We start from the raw sequence: 26,539 nt of genomic DNA on the forward strand, positions 1-26,539 counted from the left end.
TCCACTCTTACTAAGACATCTTGCTCTCTAGCTCCCTTGATATCTCCTCCCATGCCCACATGAAGGACTTCTCTAGAACCTCTCCCATCCTCTGGAACTCCCTACCTCAATATGTCCAGTCAGCTCCTACCCTGTCTACCTTTAGGCAATGCTTAAAAATCTCATTTATTCAGGAAAGCCTACCCCCACCTCCACCTCCACCTCCACCTAAGAACTGTACTTGAGTCACCTCCATCAGATCTTCCCCTGCAACTATCTCCCCCTCCCTTAAGATTGTAAGCTCCATGAGCAGGGCCTCCTATTCCTTCTGTATTGAAACGTATTGCAATTGTACTGTCTCCCTTTATATGTTAACCACTTAAAACTGAGGTAAACCCAACAATTTAACAGTTTCAAAAAACAGTTACATTCCCGTCACATGTCGGGAATGTAACTGTCATTTTGGTTGTGCTCTCAACCAAACAGTCAAACCATCCAATGGCTGGTGTCATAACTGATCACATGTGCAGCATCATGGCAGTTGAAGATTTATAGAGGCCAAGATGGCAGCTTCCCTGGCTGAAAATGATAGGAGGGTATACTTCCAATCAGTGTTAATTTTGGCAGCAAATTTCAATTTAGTTTTAGTCTTAGTCTTAGGACTAAAATGGCATTTTAGTTTTAGTCCCATTTTAGTCTTCTGCAAGTGTTTTAGTTTTAGTCGTATTTAGTCGACTAAAACTCCAGTACATTTTAGTCGAATAAAACGTCCTACATTTTAGTCGACTAAAACTCATTTTAGTCATCTATAATCGAATGGGTGTAGTTCAATTGTAATTTGCATTATTTAAGCATTTCTCTACAATTTCCAAACTCATTATATACTACTGCTGGTCCTGGAGTGAAAAATCTATTCTGTTATTATTTATGGTATTAAGCTTTGAGCATGCACCAGTGTTAATTTTGGCAGCAAATTTCGATTTAGTTTTAGTTAGTCTTTTGACTAAAATGCCATTTTAGTTTTAGTCGTATTTTAGTCATCTGAATTGTTTTTGTTTTAGTCGTATTTTAGTCGACGAAAACGTTTTAGTCGGTTTTAGTCGACGAAATTAACACTGCTTCCAATATAAAGGACCAGGCTTTTTCTGGCACTCAGTTTTTATTGCTAGAACCTTATTTAGAACCCCCAAACATTATATATTTTTTAAAGCAGAGGTCCTAGAGAATATATAGGAGGGTTTTGCAATTTTTTATGTCACACGGCATTTGCGCAGCGGTTTTTCGAATGCAATTTTTTGGGAAAAAATATACCTTTTTACATTTTAATGCAAAAAACACAATACAAACACCAATAGTTTTGTACAATATAAAAGATGATGTCACGCCGAGTAGAGAGGTACCAAGCATGCACACTTTACACACAATTGCGCATGCCCGTGCTATAGTGACAAACAACGTAAATTTTACTATCTATAGGTGGCGTTTTAAAAGCCTTTACAGGTTACCACTTTAGATTGACAGGCGAGGTCTAGTGCAGTGTTAATTTTGGCAGCAAATTTCAATTTAGTTTTAGTCTTAGGACTAAAATGGCATTTTAGTTTTAGTCCTATTTTAGTCTTCTGCAAGTGTTTTAGTTTTAGTCGTATTTAGTCGACTAAAACTCCAGTATATTTTAGTCGACTAAAACGCCCTACATTTTAGTCTACTAAAACTCATTTTAGTCATCTATAATCGAATGGGTGTAGTTCAATTGTAATTTGTTATGCATTATTTCAGCATTTCTCTACAATTTCCAAACTCATTATATACTACTGCTGGTCCTGGAGTGAAAAATCTAATATGTTATTATTTATGCTTTGAGCATGCACCAGTGTTAATTTTTGGCAGCAAATTTCGATTTAGTTTTAGTTATAGTCTTTTGACTAAAATGCCATTTTAGTTTTAGTCGTATTTTAGTCTTAAGACTAAAATGCCATTTTAGTTTTAGTCGTATTTTAGTCATCTGAATTGTGTTAGTCGACGAAAACGTTTTAGTCGGTTTTAGTAGACGAAATTAACACTGGTCTAGTGCTAGAATTACTGCCCATGATCTGACATTCACAGTGATGCCTCACATGTGTGGGACAACCGCAGTTTGCACGTCTGTGGGACCGACGCGTACGCTCCCTTTTGCACGCGAGGGGGGGGGGGGGAGGGCACAGGGTCATTAGAGTGTGCAAACAAAGAAGTTGGACCGCACTCAGATACATGAAATCAAAATTGTTCTTTATTCCTCATCGAATCCATACAGACAGTGCACTGAGAGACATGTCAGATTGATGAATTTCACGATATAGATAATCGCTTACTTATAACCACACACTGGAATATTGGTAACAAACCGTCATTTGTAGGCAGAGCATCAGCTGATAGCGCTGCGTTGTAATTGATCTCATGTAAATTGAATCAATGATGAAAAGAGAAGAATTAGCAAATGTCGGTTAATCACCTCTAGACCGTGTGATAAAAGACAAATAGTCTCAGAGTCCCCCTGCCAAAGAGGAAACATGAGACATACAAACAACTCAAAACTGAATAAGAAATAAGTAAATGAAAATAAAAATAATATGCCAAAATATACAAATATAGAACAGAGGGTCAACCCACATAAAAATAACAATAACAAATTGACATCACTATGTAATCAGCCCCTGTTGATAGGTGCAAAACTCTTATTCAACAACAATCAATGTTAAAAAAATTAGTTGTTACTAAAGAGAATAGATCTAAATGTGTAAACATTGATATGAGTGGTAAACAGTTAATTGTGCAAAAAATGATGATATAGAAAAAAAATATATATATATATATGTTATGTGTATACATGTGTAATAGTGTAAAAAACTTATAAAATCCCCTATATATGTGTATGTGTAAAATTGATGTCAATAAACACATACATGAGAATGGATATGTATAAAGTGATGATACAAAAACATCACATATATGTATAAAAAAGAATATCTAAACTATATAGATAAAGTGCACAGTGCAAAATTAGAGTCATTAGAGTGTGCCCAGGCACACCTGAACACACTGTGCGCACGCCTATGCACACAGTAATTACCTAGGAGGACCTGCATTCTACAGTCCTGACACGTAGTAATTCCCAAGCGGACCTGCATTCTACAGTGCCTACAGTACTGACATGCAATTTTTACCTAGGAGGACCTGCATTCTACAGTCCTGACACTTACGGCGCTTTTCCACTGCATGGAACCGTACCGGTTCGGCACGCTTTTGTGCTTTTCCACTGCGGTACCGCATGGTATAGGGTAGGAACGGTTCGGTACGGTACGGTATAGGTTTGCTTTTCCACTGCATGGAACCGAACGGTACGGTACGGCTCTGAAAAAACAGTACCTACTCGATTGTGGTTCCAACAGGTACCAAACTGGTAACATATCCCACAATCCTTTGCATGCAGTCACTACTAGCCACTGATTGGTCAGAGAATCACACCCACCCCGTTGTTATCCCACCCACTTAACTTTAGTACTACTTTAGTGGAAAAGCAAACCATACCGAACCGTTCCGACACTATACCATGCGGTACCAGCAGTGGAAAAGCAAACCGGGCCAAGCAGGGCCGAGTAGAGCCGAGCCGGTACTTGCAGTGGAAAAGTGCCATTAGTAATTCCCTAGGAGGACCTGCATTCTACAGTCCTGACATGCAGTAATTCCCTAGCAGAACCTGCATTTAACAGTTCTGACAAGTAAAAGTTCCTTAGGAGGACCCTTGTTCCACAGTTTTGACATGCAGTATTTCCCTAGGAGGACCTGTGTTCTACAGTGCCTACAGTGCAGACATGCAGTATTTCCCTACAGTGCAGACATGCAGTATTTCCCTACAGTGCAGACATGCAGTATTTCCCTACAGTGCAGACATGCAGTATTTCCCTACAGTGCAGACATGCAGTATTTCCCTACAGTGCAGACATGCAGTATTTCCCTACAGTGCAGACATGCAGTATTTCCCTAGGAGGACCTGCGTTCTACAGTGCCGACAGTGGTTTTCAACACCAGTGAGACCAAGGCCCAGTAAACTCTTCCAAAACCTTCAATGCCCCAGCAATAAAAAAAAAAAAGCATATACTCCCACATTAACATTATTGGAATACAAAATATATTTTGAAAGGCTGGAAGGCTCTGAATGGAGCTGGGTGTCCCTGTGGGGGAATAGGCAGCAAAATGCAGCAGACTTGATGGTCCTGTAGGGGGATGAACTTTCCAGAGGGAGCTGGGGGTCTCTCTTGGAGTCTGGGAGATTTCAGGGGCAATATAGCTGACTGGAGGGCAATGTGTGTGGGGGGGGGGGTGTGTGTGTGTGGGGGGGGGGGGGGGGCTGCGGGACACTGTCCCTATGAGGGGCTGGAGGCTCTGCAGCAAGCTAAGGGCCACTGTGGCAGAGCTGGGAGGCACTTTGCAAGGTTGTTGGCTACAGGCCCAAAACCTTATGGTACATTTCAGTTTGTAAAAATATTTTGCGGCATTTCAGCAACATTTATGCAGGTTGAACATTTGTGCATTAAAGTGTAAGTTCAGCGTTACCAAAAAAGCACACTATGTTGTCCCATATGGGTATAGCAGCATGGTGTATTAAACCAACCTTTCAGCCAGGGCTCCCTTTAATGAATGTAGTCCAAAACCACAAAGGTAAAGGTAAAGACACTTACCTGTCCAGGGATCCCGCAATGTCAGCACCCGGGGGCCGACCTGTCCATCGGCTCCGGGTGCAGGCACCAGCATCCTTACTAAGGGAATCAGGAAGTAAAGCCTTGTGGCTTCACAGCCTGTTTACTATTGCGCATGCGCGAGTTACGCTGTGCTTCATGAATGGTCCCAATGTCTTTTGGGACCTGTGTGTGTCTCCCAGAAGGCAGCAGGGGGAGAGGCCGCAAATGGCGGCGCAGATAAGCAGAGCTTCCACTTTTGGGCGGAACTCCGCTTTAACCCCTTGCCGACCTGCCACAGTAAACCGCATAGTTTACTACGGCAGGACGGCTCTACTGTGCGAAATCACCTACCTGAACGTCATTTCGTGCAATAGCCACTGGGGGGTGCTCCACTGGAGGCACGATCGTGAGTTGATTGGACACAGGGGATGCCAATCATTGGCCACCCGCGATCGTTCCCGGGAGAGACAGAACGGCGGTCAATTTAAACGAGGCAGATCGCCGTTCTGTCAGAGAGGGAAGATAGAGATCTTGTGTTTCTGCTAAGCAGGAATGCAGATCTCTGTCTGCCCCCAGTCAAAGCACCTCTCCCACAGTTAGAAAGCACTCCCTAGGCACACATTTAACCCTTTGATCGTCCCTGATGTTAACTCCTTCCCTGCCAGTGTCATTTGCACAGTGACAGTGCATATTTTTAGCGCAGATCACTGTACTAGTGTCACTGGTCCCCAAAAAAAGTGTCAGTTAGTGTCTGATTTGTCCACTGCAATATCAGTCCCCCTAAAAATTGCTTATCGCCGCCATTACTAGTAAAAAATAAGTAAATAAATAAAAATTCCATAAATATATCCCATAGTTTGTAGATGTGATAACTTTTGCGCAAACCAATCAATATACGCTTATTGGGATTTTTCAAAAACATGTAGCAGAATACAAATTGGCCTAAATTAATGAATATATTAGATTTTTTTACATTTTATTCATTGGATATGTTTTATAGCAGAAAGTAAAAAAAAATATTTTTTTTTTTTCAAAATTGTCGCTCTTTTTTTGTTTATAGCACAAAAAATAAAAAACACAGAATTGATCAAATACCACCAATGAAAGCTCTATTTATGGGGAAAAAAAGGACATCAATTTTAATTGGGTACAGTGTTGCGCAACTGCGCAATTGTCAGTTAAAGTAACGCAGTGCCGTATCGCAAAAAATGGCCTGGTCATGAAGGGGGGCGAACCTTCGGGGGCTGAAGAGGTTAAAATCTTCTGATGGCTCCGTTCTGAGCTGTTGGAAGGGATGGAGCATCCATTGAACCAGCGCCCCCTAGTCCCACAAGAGGGAACACCATCTTTTTCTTTTTGGGCAGCACATGTGCAGCCACTGAGCTCATCATAGATGACAGGAGAAAGCACACAATGCGTATGAACAGGACAGTGCCAACTCTCGTGGCACAAGGGGGCGCTAGTCTCAACCGCTGCTCCATCCCTTCAAAAACTCAGAACAAATCCATCATTGGCTGCAGAAGACTTTAGGACGGCTTCTTTTAAATGCAGTTTTTGACTACAGTACATGGATTAAACAGGACAGGATCCCTGGCTGGAAGGTTGGGTTAACACATTATGCTTCTAAAGCAGTGATGGCAAACCTTGGCACCCCAGATGTTTTGGACCTACATTTCCCTTGATGCTCATGTACTCTGCAGTGTAATTGAGCATCATGGGATATGTAGTTCCAAAAAATCTGGGGTGCCAAGGTTCACCATCACTGTAATAATCTAAAACCATATAGGAGAACATAGTGTACTTTTTGGAAAAGGTGAACTTACCCTTTAACAAAGATTTAACAGGTCCTTTGAAATGTATCAGCAAGTTTTTTTTTTTACCAGTAGGAAATCTCTATTCTTGAATACTCCCCCCACCCCCGCCACCCCAACTTTGCGCTATGCACAAAGAAGAAAGTGCACACCTAAAACTGCACACAAGCACAGTAATGAGTGTTCATGATTGCCTTAGGCCAGGGGTGTCAAACTCAATTTCATCAAAGGGCAGTATGATTGCCCTCAAAGGGCCAGTTGGATCTGGGGTGAGCTTCATACAGAATGCAGAGTTCAGGAGTGCATTATGTACAGACTGCAGGGTTTGGTGGTGCGCTATGTACATCATGCAACCCAATCCCCCAAAGCTTTCTCGCATTTCTCTCTCCTAACTGGCCTGGCTCTAGTGCCTACCTGTGTAGGTGGCTCTGCCTTGCCTTGCAAAGAAGTTGCTTGCTCTTTCACTCAGATTCTCGAGACGTGTCCCTGCCATGAGTGTGTGCAGGGATCTGTTACTTCCAGGAGCCCCTGTGCTTGAAAGTGACAGAAGGGAGCAGAGGGCCAGAGCTGGAGGTGGTGGGATGGAGTTCAAAATAGGGTGCGAGGGCCACTTGACAAGGCTTTGAGGGCCAGATTTGGCCCGCGGGCCTTGTGTTTGACATGTGTGCCTTAGGCAAAGGAGCCCTCAATTTTGAGATTAAGCCACCGTTCACAATGAATCCGACTTTCAAATCGCACGACTTCACTTGAAGTCGCACGATTTCAAAACCGCAGGTCGGACTTGCACCAATTTGAACAGTTCCATTTCTGACAATAGGGGACGAATTGTCATGCCATTAGGACATGTCACCTGTCAAATCACATGACGAGTCACATTGGTGTGAACAGGGGCTCAGCTGCTCCAATGTGAGCGGTGAGGAAGGAGGGATTCCTTTTTTTCTTCACTATGCCAGAAATGGTGGAAGACTCTTCATACCAACATATTTCATACTGAAAGATTCCAATTTGTAGAGCTGCACCACAGCTGAGAAAACATTCAGAACATATTGTCTTCATCCCCCCCGGACAGATCACATTACCTCATTCTGCACGTTGACATCACTTCCAGCTTCTAGCAGAATTCGAATGCAGTCAAAGTGCCCTCCTTCTGTAGCCAAATGTAAAGCCGTATTTCCCTCCTACAGACACATAATAGGAAAATGACATAGATAAATAATTAGTCAGGGTGAAAACAAAGACTCAAGTCCATCAAGCAACAGAAAAAAAAATAGACAACCTCCATATACACAATCCTATACTTACCTACCTCTCTTATGTATTTATACATGGAAATCATATCTCCCCTTATGTATTTGTACATGGTGATCATATCCCCCCTTATATGTTTATACATGGTAATAATATCCCCCTTATGTTTTAATACACGGAGAGCATATCCCCCTTATATATTTATACATGTTGTGATCATATTCCTCCCTTATATATTCATACATGGTGATCATATCCCCCCTTATATATTTATACATGTTGTGATCATATCCCCCTTATGTATTTATACATGGTGATCATATCCCCCTTATGTATTTATACATGGTGATCATATCCCCCTTATGTATTTATACATGGAGATCATATCCCCCCTTATGTATTTACACATGGAGATCATATCCCCCCTTATGTATTTATACATGGAGATCTCATATCCCCCCCCCCCTTATGTATTTATACATGGTGATCATATCCCCCCCTTATGTATTTATACATGGTGATTATATCCCCGCCTTATGTATTTATACATGGTGATCATATCCTCCCCTTATGTATTTATACATGGTGATCATATCCTCCCCTTATGTATTTATACATGGTGATCATATCCTCCCCTTATGTATTTATACATGTTGATCATATCCCCCCTTATGTATTTATACATGGTGATCATATCCCCCCTTAATCTCCTCTTCTCAAGAGAGAATAAATTCAGTTCCTCTAATCTTTCCTCATAGCGGAGCTCCTCCATGCCTCTTATCAGTTTGGTTGCTCCTTTTTGGGAACTGGTGCCCAAAACTGAACTGCATATTCCGGATGAGGTCTTACGAATGATTTGTACAGGGGCAGAATGATATCTCTCTCTCTCTCTCTCTCTGGGGTCTATACCTCTTTTTTACAAGAAAGGATTTTTGCAAGCTTTAGAAACTGCAGGTAGGCATTGCATGCCATTATAAGTCTATGATCTAATGATATAATCATTTCAGAAGCTTCAAAAGACTGTGAGCTTTACACAATACTGATTGCACCATACCATAATGGACCTGTCATCTAAACACAATGGAGGTTCTATACATAGACAGGTTTTTCCACTGACAGAGGTCTGCCAGCCGTGTCCTCACACTACCTCTCTTATAGCATTCCATGCCTTGGCTTTGACATTAACTATTGCTTAACAGTATCTGAAACAATGTATTATGGGATATTAAAGTAGAATTATAGTCAAAACATTTTACAGGTGCCTCCATGGCAGCATACAGGTGATAGAGCTCTGCCTCAACCCCTCCCTCAGGACCAGTGAATATCATAAAAGAAAGGCCAAGGCCTAGCCCCCTAGTCCCATCATTCTCCTTTTTTTCCCTCATAACTCGTTACTGGGGAAGAGTAGCAGTATGTCCATACCTCTGCATCTGGCAGCTTCTGCTGGGTTCAGCCTCTCCCGTGTGCAGTCTCTGTTCTTGGGTTGCTCATAGCACTAATAGGAATGGGAGCCTCTTCTGTGGATCTTTTGGGGTTTTTCATGCAGAGTTTCCTCATAGGAACGCATTCTGCTGCTGAATAAATTAGTGACTGCCAGGTGGATTTGCAAGAGGATCAGCTCTCACACTCTGGCCTGCTTAATTTTCTTTTTCTTTCCCTTGTAAATCCTTTATGCGCATGCGCATGTGCGCCGCAGCGGGTCCTCATTAGGACTTCTGTGTTTCCCGGTTCAGAGGGAGGGGGTTCTGGTCTATGTATTCCAATCCCTCTCCTGTAGTTTACCGCTTCTGTCCTCCGCATGCCCGTTTTCCCCCGGTGTGCGCCAAACGGTGCGCATGCGAGCCACGGGCAGATTCTCAGCTGGCAGCCGTGCTCCTGGACCTGGTGTCTGTGCAGGTTCAGGGCGGGGTGACGCGCTGGTGCGTGCAGCGCTTGGGGTGACTGGAGATGCAGCTCGGTCAGCGGGGGCCCATGCGCCTGCGCAGTGGCCAATTCGGGTGGCGGCCATTTTGGAAAAGGTAAAAGGGTGCAGTTAAGGGGGCGGGCTCTGCACCCCCCCCCCCCCCCCAACATTTTCCTCTATATATGGGCCAGAGTATTGTGGGTCATGGCTGTCTTAGGTGGTCAGCCATGCCCTGCAGTTCCTCTTTTACCTACCCCTACTGGTATTCTTTTTGTTCCTGCTCAAACGTATTCTTTTTTCCTTTTCTTTCCTTTAAAAAAAAAAAAAGAGTGCGCATTTGGAGTGACAAATATATTTCTATCATAGCCCTGCTCACTCCAAGAGATCCAGAAAATCCTCAAGACCCCAAAACGACTACAGCCCAGATCGCAGATCTCGTTCATCAGGCCTCAGGTCATCGGAGAGGTTAAGATCACGACGACAGTATCATTCTCCCTCTCCTCCATCTCACTCGTCAGGGAAGAAATGCTGGGTGTGTGGCACTGTTCCTTTGCCATATAAGTTGGTCTGTCAGAGACTATGTGGCCAACCAAGAGCTGGAGAGTCAGCAGATTGTTGAACTGCTACAACAAATTATAAGGTATTCCTTCTCGGAGTTTGCGGCCCTAGTTCCTGCTCAGCCGATCCCTCCTGTGGTTCAAGTTCAGGATGCAGACTACAATACTTCGGGCCCTTCAGCGGTTAGTACCACTCGGCCTCCGTCAGGCCGCCCACATAGGGAGGCTTCAACGGAGGATCCCTCGGAGGAGTCTTCAGAGGACTTCTGAGTGCAGTTATTCGTTGGTGCAACCCTTTATTCAGGCGGTCAAGGCTGCGATTGCCTGGGAATACCCGGAGGAACTGCCTCAGAAGTCCAAAAGATATTTTCCATTTCTTAAGAGATGGAAATGGGAGAGATCAGAGAGATCATCGAGTGGCAGAAGACAGACAAGAAGTTCTCCTTATGCAGCCTTAACAAACTCTACCCCTTGGCGGAGTCAGAATCGCAGTCACTGAATTCTATACCCGTGGTGGATGCCTCGGTAGTCCGTCTCGCTAAGAACATTACTTTCCCCATGGAAGACTTTGCTTCCTTCAAGGACCCTCTAGATAGACGGATCGACTTAGATCTAAAAAGTAGCGATTTAGCCGCAGGAGCGGCTTGTAAGCCAGCTATCGCCCTTACCTCCGTGTCAAATGCCATCAGAACCTGGACAGATAATATCGAAACGGCTTTACGCCAGTAGGTCCCCAGGGATGACATAAATAAAGCTCTAGAGGAGCTTAAATTGTCAGCAGACTTTGTTGGGGAGGCGGCTATTGAAATAATTCGCTGTTCAGCAAGATCAGCAAGATCAATGCTACATTCAGTTATGGCAAAGAGAGCCATATGGCTAAAGCCCTGGATGGCCGACCTAGTATCAAAGCAGAACTGGTGCAAGATCCCTTTTGATGGAAAAGCATTGTTCGGAAACAAGCTGGACAAGGCTATTTCCAGAGTAACAGGGGGCAAGTCCAGCTTATTGCCCCAAGACAGAAAGGTGAAAAGATCTAGAGTCTATGAGGGGGGAGGGGAATAATAAGGATACGAAAAGGGGTGAGAAAGGTAATTAGGGGATCGGCATATTGGTAGGATCTGTATAATATGGTATAAATTATATCTATATATATATATGTACATGACATAGCATGAATATATTCTTAGAGAAGCCGATACCCTATATATGTTTATAGTGAGGTAAACCGGGAAAAGGGGGGACTAAGGCGGGACTTATATCATGTAGATTGTCATTACATGGTTGGACACGTCCCATGGTCTGTTGTTCACTTCCGGGAACTGCGAGACGCTTCGGCGGACTCCCTCCTCTCCTTCTGCCCATCTTCTGATTGGGCGCGGGAGTGTGGGCGACTCCCCGCTGCGCCTCAGCGCCACGTCATCCATGCTGTGCGTGTGACGTCCATTGTCAGCGTCCTCGCTCCGTCATGTGATTCCATTCTCGCGCTCATATATAGGGGGGTGGCGTGTGTCTCGATCCGGGATGGCACTTGACCCCGGACGTGACAACGCCTCCTCCACTTTTGAGCGCGGACGTGACGCTAGGAGCCCCTTGCTGTGGCCATCATCAGGTATTTCCCTTAGCATTCCCTATTGTCACCCCACTTGTCCTCTCACGTTTTTTTTTTTTTTTGAGCACCTTGGTCCTTTACATTCCCTATCACTGCCCTTGGTGGTCTGGACTACAATTAACACCTTTTTCCTTCATTTCTCACATTTGGTCTTCCCTCTTTTCTGATCGCCACTTAGCATTGGGGCACTTTTCCTCTTCATTCCCTCATTTTTCACCTTCACTCACCCCTTCACTTTTGCCCCCTTATATTGTATCTCACTCAACTCAGTCACCATTACTCACTTATTATTCACGCTGGGTGTGGTCTTCTACCAATCTTTTTATTTCTCATCAATCGGTTCTTCCTTTTTCAGCATTCCTGAAGTTTTTCAGATGATCCAGTCTCCTTCGATTAATTCAATCCATTTAGGTATTTATACTTACCTCTAGATTTACTTCTATACCTATTTTATTACTTCATATTTGTCACTGTATTTACAGTGAAAACCTTCTTTATATTAATCTAATATCCTTACCCATAGATATCCCTGGAGATCAATATCTTGATATCATCTCTTAAACATTTTTGTCACCTTCATGACATTATGGAATGCCTATGTGGTATGCCTTTGGCCCCAGTCTGGGCTCCTACAGCTCCCGGAACAGACTTCTCTGACCCTTTGGGAGTACCCATCCACAACATTCTGTTTGAAATGACCTTCCCTTGAAATGATGATTTGGGGTGCACTTGGCTCCTGACGAGTGGAATGTATCCACGAAACGCGTCGAGCCTCATATGGATGCACTCCTTACCAATATTAACATGTTACTTTTTATATATGTTTTTATCAATGATCTACTTTTCTCATTGTGTATTTCATGAGTCATGATCTGGTATTTAGGATGATTTTTATTACTCTGGGATTGTGCCATTTTACACATGCAGTGTTGATGTAATTTGTACCTATGTGTTCATGTTATATATGACATACATTAAAATCTTTATCTCCCTATGACTGTATTCTTTTATTGTGACCACCGACTCCGCACACCTCATTTAAAGTCCCGCCTTAGTCCCCCCTTTTCCCGGTTTACCTCACTATAAACATATATAGGGTATCGGCTTCTCTAAGAATATATTCATGCTATGTCATGTACATATATATATAGATATAATTTATACCATATTATACAGATCCTACCAATATGCCGATCCCCTAATTACCTTTCTCACCCCTTTTCGTATACCTTATTATTCCCCTCCCCCCTCATACACTTAATAGGGATGGAGGCGGCTAGCCTTGGGCAGGCACCGCCTCATTTAAAGTCCCAACTTGTCCTCTGTCTGTTTGTCTGTTTCGTCTCTGTTTGTCCTGTGTCTTGTTATTCTTTTTGAAGATCTAGAGTCTATACTTCTAGCTTTCGTCTGTCAAACTCAAGAGACTACAGACAGTCAAGACAGCAAAGGAACAACAGAAGATCCTGGAGAGGCACCCAGGCCTCCTTTTTGAACACTCGTAAAAGTAAGGCTTTTACCACCCCCCAGGAGACTACAAAGTCCTTTTGACGCCAGGAGAGCTCAGTCTCTTCCAGTAGGAGCCATGCTGAAGTATTATTTTCCGATCTGGGCCTCCCGTACCCAGGACCGTCGGGTCCTGTCAACGATTTGGTTAGGACACTCTTGGGATTTTTCTCGTCTCCCCCCTCAAGCTTCTTTTCAAAGGACAGAAATCCCAGCCTCCCCACTAAAGGCTCTGGCTTTATCACACTTCATGACATCTCTCCAGCTTCAGGGGGCAGCCTTACCAGTCCCCTTGGCAGAACGTTTCACAAGTTTTTATTCCCCCCCTTTTTCTGGTTCAGAAAAAGACAGATGGGTGGAGACCTGTAATAGACCTGAAGAAGCTCAATCAGTACATAGACCTGGAAAGTTTCAAGATGGAATCCTTGCAAACAATTGTTGAGGTGGTCCAGCCGGGGATTGGTTCATTTTGGTCGATCTGCAGAATGCCTACTTGTATGTCCCAATCCTCCCGTGTTACCAAAGGTTCTTAAGGTTCACAGTGGGCCAGGTCCACCTACAGTTCCAGGCTCTGCCCTTTAGCCTCTGCACCTCTCCCCGGGTGTTCACAAAGGTTTTGATATCAGTTTTGGCTCCCTTATGAGAGAAGGGGCTGAGGGTATACCATTAGCTGGACAATGTCTTCCTCCTAGCCAACGATCCGGGTCTGCTCATATCCCACAAAAAGGTACTTCTGCAGTCTCTGACGGAACTGGGGTGGCTTATAAACTTTGACAAGAGCCAACTATCTCCCACACAACAGACAGTCTATCTGGGCGCAATGTTCAACGCGTAACTGGGGGCGGTGTTCATTGCCACCTCCGAATGCGAGGATCATCATTCAGAGGATGATCAGAGTCATAAAGAGTTCCCATCTTATGGCGTCTCAATGCCTGAGCCTCATAGGCACAATGTCCTCATGTATTCCCATAGTTCCTTGGTCCCACTGGCATTTGAGGTACTTCCAGACAGGTTTATTGGCGCAGTGGAGGAGACAGCGACTCTCTCAAAATATCCTGCCAACCGAGATCATGTACAGAAGCCTGCATTGGTGGACAGATCTGAGGAATCTTTCCAATCCTCGTCACCTAGGGTCATTCTCTTGGACCATATTTACATCCAATGCAAGCATTCAAGGCTGGGAAGCCCATTACGGAGACACCAGACTGAAAGGAATATGGTCTTGGCCTGAGCGCCCTCAAGGCACAGGTAGCAGCAATATCCACTGCAATCAATAGAAGATGGGCAGAGGACCCTTTGGTGGTCACTTTCCTTAGAGGGGTGTTGAAGATCCGACCACCCGTCAGATGCCCTTTTCCTAAATGGGACCTGTCCTTGGTGCTTGAAGTTCTATCCAATCAGCCATTTTCTCCCATAGAGCAAGCATCGGTCTGTAATCTTATGCTGAAAACTGCATCCCTCTTGGCTATTACATCCAGCAGAAGGATTTCAGAGCTCCACGTCTTAGGGATAGGTGATGACCAGATTTCCTTCTTCCCAGATAGGGTGGAGCTTCATCCTTTTCATGGTTTCACACCTAAAGTAACAACTCCAAGTCACCTACTGGAACCTTGGGCTTTACCAGCATTCATAGGACTCCGATGCAGAGTCCTGTCACGACTTAGACATCTCTAGAGTACTCAAAGCCTACCTGGAGGCCACTAAATCATTCAGAAGCTCTGAAAGATTATTCGTTATCCCCTTTGGCAGAAACAGGGGAAGGAAGCTACAAGCAGGACCCTGGCTACTTGGGTTGTAAAGCTAATTCAGAAGGCCTACAAAACAAGAAACATGGACCCCCCTACCCAGGTGAGCGCTCATTTAACCAGGGCAGTCTCGGCTTCTTGGGCAGCAAGGGCTAATGTTTCATTGGAGATGGTTGCAGGGCCACCACCTGGTCTTCTCGTCATACCTTCCTTAGGTGCTACCATATTGATCCGGGGGCTCTCAGGATCATGGAGTTCAGGAGAAGGACGATTCAAGCTGCTATGTCCTTACCTAATTAAAATACTTATTTTCAGCATTATCCCAACCATTTGAGCTAGTCTTTTATCACCTGTGGGATGCCAAGGAGGCACCAGGAAAACAGAAAATTGTATCATACTTATCGTCATTTTCCTTTACTGGTGCCCATCTATGGCAGCATACACTCCCACCCTTGGAGAGAATGATGGGACAGGGGGCTAGGCCTTTCTTTTATGGTATTTACTGGTCCTGAGGGAGGAGTCCAGGCAGAGCTCTATCACTGGTATGCTGCCATGGATAGGCACCAGGAAAGGAAAATTACGGTAAGTATGGTAAATTTTTTTTTTTCATTTGGATAGAGCAAGGGAGGGTTATAACCCCTCTCAGATTTTCTTTTCGCCATCTCTGCCCTATTGGGGAGATTTCCTTTCACTTCCTGTCCTATAGCCAAACAGGAAGTGAGAGGAAATCCCTGGAAATTAAGGGAATTCCTTGGGGACTCCCAGGTCCCTATTGGAAGATTTGCCCCCTATTACTTTTCCGGGCCAACCCAAAATTTGGGATTTTCTTTTACCTTCACTTTCAATAATAACAGTAAACAGAACAAATAGAGAGGATGAATCTCCCTAATGGGGGCATAGAGAGCAATAAAAACAGGGGTTCTATCCCTCTCCACTCCATCCAAAGGGGGCACAGAGAGCAATAAAAACAGGGGCTCTATCCCTCTCCACTCCATCCAAAATGTAAAAAAAAGTTTCGCCTTTAGTTATACTTTAACTGCCTTTAGTTATACTTTAACTTTAATACTTTTTTATTGCGGAATAAACAGGTCCATAGCAGAAATGTAAAACTGCTCTGGTTCAAGGGGGGTGCACAGGGGGGAGTGGTTAAAAACCACTTCAGCCCCGGAAGGTTTTACCCCCTAATGACCAGGCCACTTTTTGCGATACGCCACTGCGTTACTTTAACCACTTAAAGACCAAGCCTATTTCTGACAGTATTTTTAGATAGAAAATTACTTAGAAATCCCAATATTATATATATATATATATATATATATATATATATATATATATTTATTTTAGCAAAGACTCTGGAGAATAAAATGGCGGACTGTTGCAATATTTTTTGTCACGCGGTATTTGTGCAGCAGTCTTTCAAACGCAATTTTTTTGTAAAAAATAAATTTCACTGCATTTAAAAAGAACTAAACAGTAAAGTTAGCCCAATTTTGTGTATATTGTAAAAGATGATGTCACGCCGAGTAAATAGACACCTAACATGTTATGGTTTAAAATTGCGCGCACTCGTGGAATGGCGACAAATTACGGTACTTAAAAATCTCCACAGGCGACGCTTTAAATTTTTTTAACGGTTACCAGTTTAGAGTTACAGAGGCAGTCTTTTTTTTAGAATTATTGCTCTGGCTCTGGCGATCGCGGCGATACCTCAAGTGCGGTTTGAACACCGTTTTCATTTGCGGGCGCAACTTACGTATGCGTTTTCTTTCGTGCATGAGCTCAAGGCGACAGGGGCGCTTTAAAAATTTTTCTCTCCTATTTATTTTTAGCACATTTAAAAAAAAAAATCTGATTACTTTTATTGCTGTCACAAGGAATGTTAACATCCCTTGTGACAGTAATAGGCAGTGACAGGTACTCGTTTTGGAGGGATCGGGATCTAAAAGACCCCAAATTCCTCCACTGCACTTCAATGTATTCAAAAAGCCAAAGTTTAAATACTGACAGTTTTTTTAAACTGACGCCGCTTCCGGGTTAATACATCGGAGACCCGATCAAAGCCGAATCCGGCTTTGTTTGGGACTCCAACCAGCTGGCGGACATGCTGGCTGGTTGTTCGGGTTTCCTGGTGGGACGGGAGACCCGGGCAAAGCCGTGGAAGGCGGCGAGAGGTGTGGGGGGGGACGTCCCCTCCTGCTTGCTGGAATGGTCCCGGGTTGATGCCTGCAGCTGCAGATCATCCTGGTACAACCACTTACAGGTACGTCAATTCACGGGAAGTGGTTAACTAACAGTTGCGCAGTCACGCAATGCTGTACCCGAATAAAATTGATGTCCTGTTTTCCCACAAATAGAGCTTTCTTTTGTTGGTATTTGATCACCTGTGCAATTTTTAATTTGTGTGCTATAAACCAAAAAATAGCGACAATTTTGAAAAAAAAAAAAAAAATTATATATATATATACACATTTTTTTTTTCACTTTCTGCTATAAAACATACCCAATAAAATGTTTTTTAAAAATTGAACTTCTTCATCATTTTAGGCCAATATGTATTCTGCTCCATGTTTTTGGTAACAAAAAAATCCCAATAAGCGTATATTGATTGGTTTGCACAAAAATGATCACGTCTACAAACTTTGGGATATTTTTATGGCATTTTTATTTATTTATTTTTTACTAGCAATGGCATCAATCAGCGACTTATAGCTGGACTGCGACATTGCGGCGGAAAAATTGGACACCTGACACTTTCGACGTGTTTTTGGGGACCAGTGACATTATTATTGCAGACATTGACAGCAGTGCGTGGGGGGATGGGGGGGGGGGGGTTATTATTGCAGTCACTGACAGCAATGCTGGATGTTATTTTGCAGACATGATACTAATGCTGGGGGTTATTATTGCAGTCACTGATATCAATGTAGGGGGCTATTATTGCAGTCACTGACACCAATGTTGGGGGTTATTACTACAGATATTAACACCAATGTCGGGGTCATTATTGCAGTCACTGACACCAATGTTGGGGGTTATTACTACAGATATTAACACCAATGTCGGGGTCATTATTGCAGTCACTGACAACAATACTGGGGGTCATTACTGCAGTCACTGACACTAATACTGGGGGCCATTATTGCAGTCACTGACACCAATACTGGGGGTCATTACTGCTGTCACTGACACCAACTTTCAGGGTTATTATTGCAGTCACTGATACCAATACTGGGGGTTATTATTGCAGTCACTGATATGAATGTTGGGGGTTATTATTGCAGTCACGGATACCAATGTTGGGGGTTATTATTGCAGTCACTGATACCAATGTTGGGGGTTATTATTGCAGTCACTGATACCAATGTTGGGGGTTATTATTGCAGTCACTGATACCAATGTTGGGGGTTATTATTGCAGTCACGGATACCAATGTTGGGGGTTATTATTGCAGTCACTGATACCAATGTTGGGGGTTATTATTGCAGTCACGGATACCAATGTTGGGGGTTATTATTGCAGTCACTGACAACAAATTTTTGGAGCTATTATTGCAGTCACTGACACCAATACTGGGGGTTATTATTGCAGTCACTGATATGAATGTTGGGGGTTATTATTGCAGTCACTAATACCAATGTTGAGAGTTATTATTGCAGTCACGGATACCAATGTTGGGGGTTATTATTGCAGTCACTGATACCAATGTTGGGGGTTATTATTGCAGTCACTGACACCAATGCTGGATGTTGCAGATGTTTTGCAGACTTGATACTAATGCTGGGGGTTATTATTGTAGTCACTGACACCAATGTTGGGGTCATCATTGCAGTCACTGACATTATTGGGGGTCGTTATTGCCGTCACTGACACCAATACCGGGGGTCATTATTGCGGTCACTAACACCAATGTTGCGGCTTATTATTGCAGTCACTGATACCAATGTTGCAGCTTATTATTGCAGTCACTTACACCAATGTTGGGGGTTATTATTGCAGAATCTAGTTTATGGCACCAAATGTACTTATTAAATATTCCTTTTTCTTAACATTTTGTTTTCTATGTCTGACACTCTCATTTTCTTACAAATGTTTTTCGGCACACTAAGTTTAAAAGGTTGCCTACCCCGATACACTTCAATAACTAAAAAAATGTATCATAGCAAAATAGATCAGTGATGAAAGCCTCGAAGGGCCGATGTGCTAAGCTGCAGGTTTGTCCTTTGGATTAGGCTACCCCTTGAGATTAATGCAGTTTCAGGCAGATGCCTAAATAAAAAATTCAGTTTCCATGGACTTTCTTCTGCTTTGCTTTACAGTTAAAAGTGCTTGCCTATGGGTGAAATTATATTTAGTCCTGTGATAAAAAAGAATAATGAGTGGCTCCGAGTGAGCGGATTTTACATACCAGATTGCTGCCATTCAGCTCCACTCCGGTTTCCACAATTTTCTGCAGGACATCTGTGTGGCCATTCTTAGCAGCCAGATGGAGAGCCGTGTTGTCCTCCTGAAATTTAGAGAGTTATCACGGTGACTCACAAGGACATTCTAAAGACCTCTTCCTGTAGGCTTACTAAAGCAGAACGCAACTGTCTCTGAGCACCATACACCAAAAACACTATTCAATTCATTTTTAATCCATGTCTCCATGCCTTATTTTGTTGAGAAATCACTTTGAACCCCCCCCCCCCCAAGCATTTCTAGTCGCCATCTAGTGGCCATCTTGAGAGGATTTGTGTACCATTTACTTCCTGGAATCCATCTGCCCTTAGCTCAGGCATATAGGCAGGAGGGTGTGCTTAGCTGCGAACACCCATTCTCCTATGAAGACTCCTGGGATGTATGACATAATTTTGGCCTAGGCCAGAAACCAGGAAGTAAATGCTACATAAATCTGCCCTTACTCAAGATGGCTGCAGCTAGAGATGCTAGGGAGGTGTTTTTTTAAAGTCATTTCTCAACAAAATAAAGCATTGATATATGTATAGATGGGGGGTGGGGTTACTTTGAATATTAAAAATGAATTAAATAGTGTTTTCAGTTTGTGTTCCATTTAATCAAAAAGTCCCTTAGGCTCCTCCAAGTTGCCTAATTTATTTTTTCGGCTACTGTGATTGACTTCCTATTAGAGTGTGGCTACATTCGTTCTCCATGTTCTCACTGTATAAAGGAATGTAGACACCCTCTCTAGCTCACCTGAGATGGACTTTGGGATGTGTGCTGTGCATAGAGCAGTGTACATGCAGGGCTGGTGCTACCCATAGGCATGGTAGGCGCCGGCCTAGAGCGCACATCAGTCGGGGGCGCTTCCGCCGTCTGTGTTCAGCAGCAGGCAAACAAAATTTTCCACATTGCTTCAAAAAGCTGCTGGTAGAGTGAGAAGAGAGAGGTAGGCAGGCGATCGGTCTTCAGGAGGGTGGACACAGATATGCTGGAAGCAGTCGGTGCCCGCTGTCATACAGGCTCTGGCTCCAATGAGGAATAGCGGCATGCAGGTGAGCGGGGGGGCATGGGGGGGGGGTGCCGGTGGAAGGTTTGTGGAGGAGAAGGAAGAAGAGGAATAGGTCAGGGAGGAAGACATTAGGGTGGAAGAGCTCCCCCCTCCCGCTCTGTGCTGCAGCTGCCGCCAAAGATCTTCTGCATGCCTGGAGCAAAGCTTTCTCTCCTGGCACCAGATACACACTGACAATATCTGATGGAGCCACTGCAGGACAGGTGAGATCTGGGAGGAATGGTGCCTGCCTCATGTCCTGCTGCCCCTCTCATGTCACGCTGCTTTCCTGTTTCACTGCCCCCCCTCTTGTCCTGCTGCCTTCCTTCTGTGACGCTGCCCCCCTCCTATCCCGTTGCCCCCTCCTGTCCAGTTGCCTCCCTTCTGTGACACTGCCCCTCCTCTGTCCTGCTTCCCCCTCCTGTCACACTGCCCCCCCTCTTGTCCCACTACCCCCTCTTGTCCCGCTGCCCCCCTTCTGTCACGCTGCCCCCCTTCTGTCACGCTGACCCCTCCTGTCCCCCTGCCCCCTTATGTCCCACAGCCCCCCTTTGGTCCTACTGCCCCCCCTAATGTCCCACTGCTCCCCTCCTTTCACACTGCCCAGATACCCTTCTCCTGTCACACTGCCCTCCTGTCACAATGGTGGATGTGGCGGGAGGAAGGTGTGGGGAGAGGGTGCTGGATGGACAGGTGGTGGGTGGTGGGGGCGGTTGGTGGTGACACAAAGCACTTTCACCTAAGTAGACGAAAATCCTTGCACCGGCCCTGTCTACATGACTACTAATCAGCATCGCTCGTTCCATACAAATGGAAGCTCCTGCAAGATGTTACAAAGAGGTGGAAAAACCTCTTTTTAACAAAAAGGTGTAAGAAAATTACATTACACGGCAATTATTTAGTGGATGATTTTTGGAGAATAAGGATATTGTTTAATTTTACTTTAAGGGGGGGGGGGGGGGATCACTGACAGTACCTTGTCCTTCAGGCTGTGCTGACACCCAGATCCGATCAGGAATTCCACCACCTCTATTTGCCCATGTTCAGCTGCCAGGTGAAATGCGGTTCTTCCAAACTATAAGGAAAGACAACAAAAGATGTAATTTGACTCGTGCTCCACCACCTGCTCAATAAAGGTCAGAAAACTCAAAAAATCTCAGCCATAGATGGAGTATGGTAAGCTGAGTCTAGCTTGTAATAGCCTCTAAAGAGCACACTGGTTATCCTTTCTGGTCTCATTATCATCCCCTCAAAGTCTCACCCCTCCTTCTACATCATTCATAATATAAAATGAATTATAAACCTAACAAGAAATGTTATACCACCTCGTAATGGTCTCAGCAGGTGTGCCCCTCAGTACAGCAGACCCAGTAAGTGCCGGTTCACACTACCGCGGCACGACTTCAGGGGTGACCTGTGAAGTCGTGTGCGCCGCAACTTCGGCGCGACTTGCACGGACTTCATATAATGAATGTCAATGCAAGTCGCTCCGATGTCGCCCCGAAGTAGTACAGGAACTACTTTCTAAGTCGGAGCGGCTTGAGTCGCTCCTATTAGAACGGTTCCCGTAGCACTGCATGGACCGCGACTTGTCAGGCTGACCAGTTGCCTGACAAGTCGCGGTAGTGTGAATGGGCACTAACACATCGCACGTGATTTAGGCTACATTCACACCGGCAATTAGTGCCGCAGCTATTCCCTTCTCTCTACACAGCCAGGGATCACCTGCAGTGATTGCTGCTGGACACACACACTATAGGTATTAATTTACTAAAGGCAAATAGACTGTGCACTTTGCAAAGTGCAGTTGTATGTTGCCAGTGCTGTTGCTCCAGAGCTTAGTAAATGAGGTAAAGCTTCACTTTGCAAAGAATACCCAATCACGTGCAAGGAAAATAAAAAATATAAAAAAATGCGTTTTTGCTTGCACATTGGATAATGGAAGTCAGCAGAACGTCTGCTCATTTACTAAGCTCTGGAGCAACTGCTCTTGCAGCATACAACTGCACTTTGCAAAATGCATGGTCTATCTGCCTTTAGTAAATCAACCCCAGTGTGAATGCAGAGTCCTGGGTTTAGTATCAATTTAACCACTTGCCGACCGCCGCAGTTTCACTGCGGCAGGCTGGCTTGGCTGCGCCAATCGACGTAGGCGGGGGTGCTGGGGGGCGAGCGCCACTAGGCAGTGGGGATGCTGATCTACGGGACCGGTGGCCGCGATTGCCGCCGGGCACCCGCAATTGCTCCCCGCTCATAGATAAGGACAGTCAGCTGTTATAAACACAGCTGACCGCTCTTCTCTCTGGAATGATCGCAGAGTGCCTGTGATCCTTCTATATAGGAACACAGATCTCTGATCATTTCACAAGTCCCTCCCCCCACAGTTAGAATCACCCCCCTAGGCTCACAGGGAGGAAGCAAATGAGCGGAAGTTCCACTTTTGGGTGGAACTCCGCTTTAAGGGGGTAAAAACCTTCCAGAGCTGAAGTGGTTAATTCAGGGAATATTCGAATGCCTTGGGGGATCAGGAAGGATTTTTTTTTCCCACTAGAGAAAATTTGACCATGATGTATAAAGGTTTATTTCTGCCTTCCTCTGGATAAACAAGGGTTATAGGATTGTGTATATGGAGACTTTCTGTTTCTTTACTTTTTTCTTCTGGTTGAACAAGATGGACTTTTGTCAACCTGACTATGTAACAGATATGATCAGTATACGTTATTATTATTATACAGGATTTATATAGCACCAACAGTATACATACAGTAAGTTCAGTAAGCCTCTGTTTACACTGTGAATTGCACACTGCATTCCTTTGCAATTATTTTTCAATTCCCATGCGGTTCAGTGCAGTGTGATTGGAGCACATTCATTTTTATTAGGTTCAAATCACACCGCATCGCACTAAAGAAATGCATGCACTACTTTTGGAAGCACACTGCCACGGGATCACATGGTAGTTTTGTACCATCCGATCCGATGCAGGCAAATGCACTGCGTTTGCGACCTGGGTTTGGGGTGTCGATAACATTGCAATGACACCCTCTGCAGATCGCACAGGCAGTGCGATTCTGAATATGGTGCGGGAAACAGGCACGGATCGCATATTTCCCGCACCGCGTACTACTGTGAATCGGGGCTAAAAGTTCCTTTTTGAAATAGAAAGTGAATGCCTCCTATTTCAGTTCCTCCAACTTCATTGCCAATACCCATCCACCCATTCCTCCAACTCCATTGCCAATACCCATCCATCCATTCCTCCAACTTCATTGCCAATACCCATCCACCCATTCCTCCAACTCCATTGCCAATACCCATCCACCCATTCCTCCAACTCCATTGCCAATACCCATCCACCCATTCCTCCAACTCCATTGCCAATACCCATCCACCCATTCCTCCAACACCATTGCCAATACCCATCCATCCATTCCTCCAACTTCATTGCCAATACCCATCCATCCATTCCTCCAACTCCATTGCCAATACCCATCCACCCATTCCTTCAACTCCATTGCCAATACCCATCCTCCAACTCCATTGCCAATACCCATCCACCCATTACTCCGACTTCATTGCCAATACCCATCCTCCCATTCCTCCAACTCCATTGCCAATACCCATCCACCCATTACTCCGACTTCATTGCCAATACCCATCCTCCCATTCCTCCAACTTCATTACCAATACCCATCCACCCATTCCTCCAACTTCATTGCCAATACCCATCCACCCATTCTTTCAACTCCATTGCCAATACCCATCCTCCCATTCCTCCAACTCCATTGCCAATACCCATCCACCCATTCCTCCAACTCCATTGCCAATACCCATCACCCATTCCTCCGACTTCATTGCCAATACCCATCCTCCCATTCCTCCAACTCCATTGCCAATACCCATCCTTCCATTCCTCCAACTCCATTGCCAGTAGCCATCCTCCCATTCCTCCAACTCCATTGCATATAGCCATCCTCCCATTCCTCCAACTCAATTGCCAATACCCATCCACCCATTCCTCCAACTCCTTTGCCAATACCCATCCACCCATTCCTCCAACTTCATTGCCAATACCCATCCACCCATTCCTCCAACTCCATTGCCAATACCCATCCACCAATTCCTCCAACTCCATTGCCAATACCCATCCTCCCATTCCTCCAACTCCATTGCCAATACCCATCCTCCCATTCCTCCAACTCCATTGCCAATACCCATCCTCCCATTCCTCCAACTCCATTGCCAATACCCATCCTCCCATTCCTCCAACTCCCTTGCCAATACCCATCCTCCCATTCCTCCAACTCCATTGCCAATACCCATCCTCCCATTCCTCCAACTCCATTGCCAATACCCATCCTCCCATTCTTTCAACTCCATTGCCAATACCCATCCTGCCATTCCTCCAACTCCATTGCCAATACCCATCCACCCATTCCTCCGACTCCATTGCCAATACCCATCCACCCATTCCTCCGACTCCATTGCCAATACCCATCCACCCATTCCTCCGACTTCATTGCCAATACCCATCCTCCCATTCCTCCAACTCCATTGCCAATACCCATCCTCCCATTCCTCCAACTCCATTGCCAATACCCATCCTCCCATTCCTCCAAATCCATTGCCAATAGCCATCCTCCCATTCCTCCAACTCCATTGCCAATAGCCATCCTCCCATTCCTCCAACTCCATTGCCAATACCCATCCTCCCATTCCTCCAACTCCATTGCCAATACCCATCCTCCCATTCCTCCAACTCCATTGCCAATACCCATCCTCCCATTCCTCCAACTCCATTGCCAATACCCATCCATCCATTCCTCCAACTTCATTGCCAATACCCATCCACCCATTCCTCCAACTCCATTGCCAATACCCATCCACCCATTCCTCCAACTTCATTGCCAATACCCATCCACCCATTCCTCCAACTCCATTGCCAATACCCATCCTCCCATTCCTCCACCTCCATTGCCAATACCCATCCACCCATTCCTCCAACTCCATTGCCAATACCCATCCTCCCCTTTTACCCCCCCCCCCCCAATATTATCAACACCTATAAATCAAAGTCTCTGTTCTGGAATTGGTTAGATAGGTGTCTGCCTTTCCCCCAGTCCAGGTTCTTATTCTCACATATGAAAAGTTTTTTTTTTTTTTTACTTGTGATTTTTTTAAAATGACAATTTCTTTTTAAGGATTGTTGAGCTCTGCCATATATTACCCACTTCAATACCGGGCATTTTTACCCCCTTTTCTGCTCAGGCCAATATTCAGGTTTCAGCGCTGTCATACTTTGAATGGCAATTGCGGATTCATGCAACACTGTACCCACATGAAATTTCTATCATTTTTTTCACACAAATAGAGCTTTTCTTTTGGTGCTATTTAACTAGTTCCGGACCGCCCGCCGCCGATTTACATCGTTCGCACATCTGTAGCTAGGGGGCGAGTGTGCGCCGCTGCTGGCGTGCTCCGGCCCCCACTTGTCAGCAGTGACTCTGATGCACGGGGCAGTTGGCTCCGATTGTCGCCTGACACCCGCGATCGCTCCCCGCTGAGAGAGAAAACACAGCTGACTGTTCTCCCTGGAATGATCACAGAGCTCCTGTGATCCTTCTATATAGGATCACATGTCTCTATGATCATTTCACAAGCCCAACCTCCATACAGTTATAATTACTCCCCTGGGCTCACATTTAACCCCTTGATCACCCCTTCCCTGCCAGTCATTAGTACAGTAACAGTGCATATTTTAGCACTGATTTCTTTACTAATGTCACTGGTGAAAATGTCAAAAGTGTCAAAAATGTCAGGTAACGGTCCGATCTGCCTGCCGCAATGTCGCAGTCTTGCAAAAAATTGCAGATCGCTGCCATTACTAGTAAAAAAAAAAAAAGAAATAAAAATGACATAAATCTTTCCCGTAGTTAGTAGACGCGATAATTTTTGCACAAACCAATCAAAATACGCTTATT

General features: G+C 44.7%; 1 protein-coding gene across 2 annotated transcripts in view; it reads right to left on the reverse strand.

Annotated features, from left to right (window-relative positions):
• Window positions 1-26,539, reverse strand: part of ANKDD1A (ankyrin repeat and death domain containing 1A) — a 139,877-nt gene that overhangs the window by 39,160 nt on the left and 74,178 nt on the right. For both annotated transcript variants that reach the window (XM_082256153.1, XM_082256154.1), the window contains 3 exons: window positions 21,535-21,633; window positions 19,476-19,574; window positions 7,585-7,683 (listed from right to left, as the gene is read on the reverse strand). In XM_082256153.1, coding sequence (XP_082112279.1) covers window positions 7,585-7,683; window positions 19,476-19,574; window positions 21,535-21,633 — 297 coding nt within the window. The remainder of the gene's footprint in view (window positions 1-7,584; window positions 7,684-19,475; window positions 19,575-21,534; window positions 21,634-26,539) is intronic.

Source organism: Pelophylax lessonae, assembly GCF_965119305.1.
Source record: "Pelophylax lessonae genome assembly, chromosome: 4".
NCBI classification, from domain to species: domain Eukaryota; kingdom Metazoa; phylum Chordata; class Amphibia; order Anura; family Ranidae; genus Pelophylax; species Pelophylax lessonae.